Raw genomic sequence first — 4,939 nt, 5'->3', positions numbered from 1 at the left:
TCAGTAAATAGCATTAGTTTTAGGTATGATTTTTATCCATTCCTCCTTTGGCACTGACTGACAATACAATCCCACATCTCCTATATTTGTCCTGCACAACATCCTGTTTTAGTCTTTTTCACCTCCATTGGCATCTCCAGATCCACAGTGGCATTTTCTCCCTCACTCCTTTTCTTCAGGATGGAGGGCAGGACCAGATCAAAGAGGGTTTCAAACAAAATGTCTACATTGTAACCCGTTTTTGCACTTGTCTCAAAGCACATCCTCTCAGCAGGCAGACAGGCCTTCTCCTCCAGGCCTTTGTAGCGTAGCACACGGCCGTACAGGGCGATGGCGTCCTCTTTGCTGACCTGTTTTGTGGCAGGAGGAGTCGGACACGTGACCACAGGCTGGGATTCGTCCCATCGCTCGCTCTCTGGTTCTGGCTCTTGAGCGAGAGCGTCAGTAAGGTCTGCTTTGTTACCCACAATGGCAAATATGCAGTCAGTGTTGGCAGTGTCGGTCAGGGACAGGAAGCGGTTTTCCAGCTCAGCCAGGCTCTGCCAGTTGGTTACGTCATAGGTGAGGATGACTGCAGCCGCACCACGGCAGTACATGGAGCCCAGGCCATGAAACTGCTCTCGACCTGAACACAACAGAAAACACAAACAGGAGAGTAAAGCACAGTCATACAGTACTGCATTTTAGCGTAGATTTGGAGAATTTGCACTTTATTTGAGGTCCATTTAAACTGAATACTTCTACATTACTTTTCTAAGACAAAAATTATAGAGTTCACCCCTCTATGATTGTATGTTATCATTTCCGTCAAAACTTAGGCAGGCTGTGGTTGGAATATTAGAAGACAGAAACATTGACATAACACACTCATGGGCATTAATTAATATGAACACAACATCGATGTCTGTCAAAAAATAACATGCACAATATATAAACGGAATATTTCTACATTACTTTTCTAAGACAAAAATGATAGAGTTCACCCCTCACGTATGTTATCATGTCCGTCAAAACTTAGGCAGGCTGTGGTTGGAATATTAAAAGATAGAAACATTGACTTGACATACACTCATGGGCATCAATTAATATGAACACAACATCGATGTCGGTCAAAAAATAACATGCACAATATATAGTCGTACTTATGAGAAGCCTGCAGAGGTCCAGGCAGTACACGCATTTCCTGGAAAACACACACTACCGGATGTTTTGTCATCTCTTTCTGAGAGGAAGGAGAAAACGGCGGCCTGAGCGGCTTTATCATGCTGTCCGCCAGAGACAATAACGTACCTACACTAATACACAACACACAAGTATAAATTAGTTCTTCATTTGTTGAAACTGACAGATATTTACCTATTTCTCTTAACTTTTCAGTTGTTTAAAAGATTAAAGCAATTATAGGGCTGCACAATTAATCACATTTCTAATCGCGATTACAATTACAGATGCCTCAACTACGTAATCGTTCAAAGTCCACCTTTATTTTTCTGAGTGCTTGTGGGTTTTTCCCCTTTCTACGAGTTATCTTAAGGTTTTTTTTCTTCCAACTTTAGTTTTAGTATAACATTATAATATCATGCATATTTTTTACTTTTTTTATTATTAAAAGAAGAAACCAATCCAATGTATAGTTGACATTTGAGGCTTAATACTATAGAAAAGCAATAAAAGTTCTTCAGTTAGTGTTTTCCGCGTGCTTATTTTCATATAAATATATGGCATGCAGTTGCTTCAAACAATGGTATAAACATCATTCAATGTAAACTGTGATAATCGTAATTAATAATCACAATTACAAGGGAATAATTGACCATTATGATTTTTGTCATAATCGTGCAGCACTAGGCAATTATCAAAGTTTGATAAAAATGTTTTTCCAATAAAAGATGATAGATTTTTACTTGATTTGTTACATTGAATTACCCCTTTGCAGATTTTGAGCCATGATCATTTGTCCTTATGAAGAAATATCTCCTCAGTCACAACTACACATGGTCGGTCGGACGGACGAACGGATAGATGGATGGATGTTACAGCCCTGCTGATGGTGATTTGCTCAATAGAATTAAACACAAGTAACCTGAATAGTTCTGAGGGGCCAAATCTACTAGAAGAACCAGACTGAAAAAACCTTCTTTCTCCTTTAAAAAGAAAGCCAATGGTTGTCAGTCATGATACTGAGAGCTATAACAGCTGAAATACAAGAGCTCATTGTTGTAGAAATATGTAGTGGTCTTCAACCTACTTGGCTTCTACTGTCTGTGTCTGAAGGGAGTGAGAGAGAGCTTTGTTCCTTGTTCTTATGTGCTTCATGCACTATAAAAATCTGTAAAAATAGTACTTATAAAGCATGGCTCCTTTTAATTTTACAATATTTGTTACAGGTTACTAAGTTAAAGAGATCAAATCCTGAAGAATACAATTTACTTTACCTTTTGACAAAGTATTTTTTATACATAAAACTGTGCACACTGTAACTTTCACAACTTAAAACTCCCTCCTCTGTGAAAATAAAAGAAATAAAAAAAATAACAATATATATATATTTTATCCGAAGGGATTTATAACATATCCAAGGCATACATTTTATCAGTTGATGCATTCCCTGAGATTCAAACTCATGAACTTGCGTTGCTAGCAGCATGCTGTGCTGTCTGAGCTACAGGAACACCGACAATAGCTACTCATGGTCATGACATGGTGAGCTAATACAGAGGAAGTAAGCTTTACTATTATTACCATCACCAGATGAACTAATGATAAGAATAAAATGGGTTAAAGTTCATGTAGCACCTGCCGCTCTGCAGATCCCTTTGAAGAATTCAAACACTACAGACGACTGACTGAAGTTCCCTGATCATTTCAGCCTGATCTCAGTCCGAGTGCCACATTTTAGTGCATTTCTTTTTACATGAGGTTCTTTTACATGCAGAGAATTTACACAGAATTCTTAGTCCTCTAAAGTCTGACACATGAAAGCGCAAACGTTTTTTTATTTTTTTTAGACAATCTAAAAGAACCTAACAAAAAAAGTGTGCATATATATATTTTTTTTGTATCATATTTGATACATCAAGCTTTTATGGCTCATTGTATGATATTGGAGAATATCGAGCTCTTACTTGAGGAGGGAAAAAAGCATTAATTTTATTCAGTGGCCCAAACAAAAATATGCAATTTGGTGCATAAGGTATTATTTATGTGGGCATAAAGTAAGATTGATTCTGATTGTAATGTAAATGAATGAGATCTTTATAACAGTATAACAGACTACTTACATTATAAATACCAGTTGTCATTGTATATCGTCCAATAATATGTCTTAGCAAGATGATATTTAAACGCTTAGTTTTATGATCAAAGCTCTGCCGTTTTTATTGTTTGGGGCAAAACATAATGCAATTCAATATGGTGACGATGATTGAGAGATGAACAAATAAATGTCAAAAGCCTGATGTATCATATTTGATAATGCATTGTATTAGGGCTGTCACGATTCCTCGATTAAATTCGAGTACTCGATAAAAAAAAATTTAAACGCGGCAAAATATGTGGCATATTCCACAGACAAGAATCTGTGAAAAGCATTATTAGACCGTTTTCTAAGGCTGCAAGAAATATTCAAACCATTTAGCAATCATAATAAAGCATAGTGCTATTATGAATTCACAAAAGCTGCGATTCAATGAAATAAAGATATGTGCTGCGGGTTTAATATGTGCTTTATTTCTATGCGTGTAGGTTACATGCATCTCAGAGCGGCTCCGTTCACAGTAAATGCTGCTCCACACAAACAGTTATCAATTACATGTGTGGAGCGTCTCAATCTCTGCATATGCTGTGAGCCCGAGTTGCTTATAACGTTCATCTGGGAACAATGTGCACCATTCTGTCAGATTGATAAGGTAAATAATTTATAATCCTACGCCAACACAGGAGAATACGTTTAGAAATCTTTCTAAATATGCTAACTGTTCATCACAACTTCAAAATATAAGTTTAAACCCTTGCTCTGAGTTCACTTTTTTTTTATGTCCACATGTTCTTGTTCAAGAAATGACAGCGGCTGTAGCATTTCTATCATAAAGAAGTGGCCAAATAGTAAAGATTAAGTGGACATTTGAATTAAAGTTGTTTAGTCAATATTAAACAAGGATTAGATCGTGCTGTATAAATGTAAAAACAATTGTCAGGCTGTTGGCACCTCTGCAGGCATTTGATATAATACATAATATACATAAGTTATCATTATATTATTTTATTACAGTATGTATTTCAACTGTTTTGTTCAATAAAACCATATGCTAACTTGCTTGTGATATTTTATTTGAACCAATTCTTGCCTCATTGCTATTATATATGTATTTTAAGTGATTTTAAAGTCCATTTTTTGCTTAGGTTTATTAAAATTACCACCAAAAAATATCCGATTACTCGATTAATCATCAGAATAATCGAGCGGTTACTCGATTACCAAAATAATCATTAGTGACAGCCCTACATTATATTTATATACACATTATTATTTTTCTATAAAATTATGTATGGATAATCAATAAAATTCATTCAAGATTTCACAGCAAAAAGGCATGTGTATTACGACCTGAAGGGGAACATTTTTAGTAGGGCTGGGTTTTGACACAAATTTCACGATTCGATTCGATTCTCATTCACAAGCTTGTGATTCGATTCGATTCGATTTGATTTCGATTATTTTGAATATATATCAAGTACAGTACATGCCAAATTTTCTCAAGGAAAAAAATCTCTCAACTAATGCTGTAAAATATACAGGAGAGTCAGTTGGTGTTACATTACTATAATATTGAAGGTTAAAATTGACTGATTTGTTAAAATTACACTTACAGTTTTTCTCGATTGCTAAAACACTATTTTTCAAAAAGCACACCCATTTTGCTGAACTATAAACACTATA

The 4,939-nt window shown here is 35.6% G+C and overlaps 1 protein-coding gene across 1 annotated transcript in view; it reads right to left on the bottom strand.

The window, feature by feature from the left end:
• Positions 1-6: 6 nt before the first annotated feature.
• The window catches only part of rab20 (RAB20, member RAS oncogene family), a 10,873-nt gene continuing 5,940 nt past the window's right edge, over positions 7-4,939 (bottom strand). The window contains exon 2 of the mRNA XM_016243369.1: positions 7-625. Coding sequence (XP_016098855.1) covers positions 81-625 — 545 coding nt within the window. The 3' untranslated portion in view covers positions 7-80. The remainder of the gene's footprint in view (positions 626-4,939) is intronic.

This window comes from Sinocyclocheilus grahami, unplaced genomic scaffold, assembly GCF_001515645.1.
Source record: "Sinocyclocheilus grahami isolate Dianchi unplaced genomic scaffold, SAMN03320097.WGS_v1.1 scaffold688.1, whole genome shotgun sequence".
NCBI lineage: Eukaryota > Metazoa > Chordata > Actinopteri > Cypriniformes > Cyprinidae > Sinocyclocheilus > Sinocyclocheilus grahami.
This window is presented reverse-complemented; position numbering and strand designations above follow the sequence as displayed.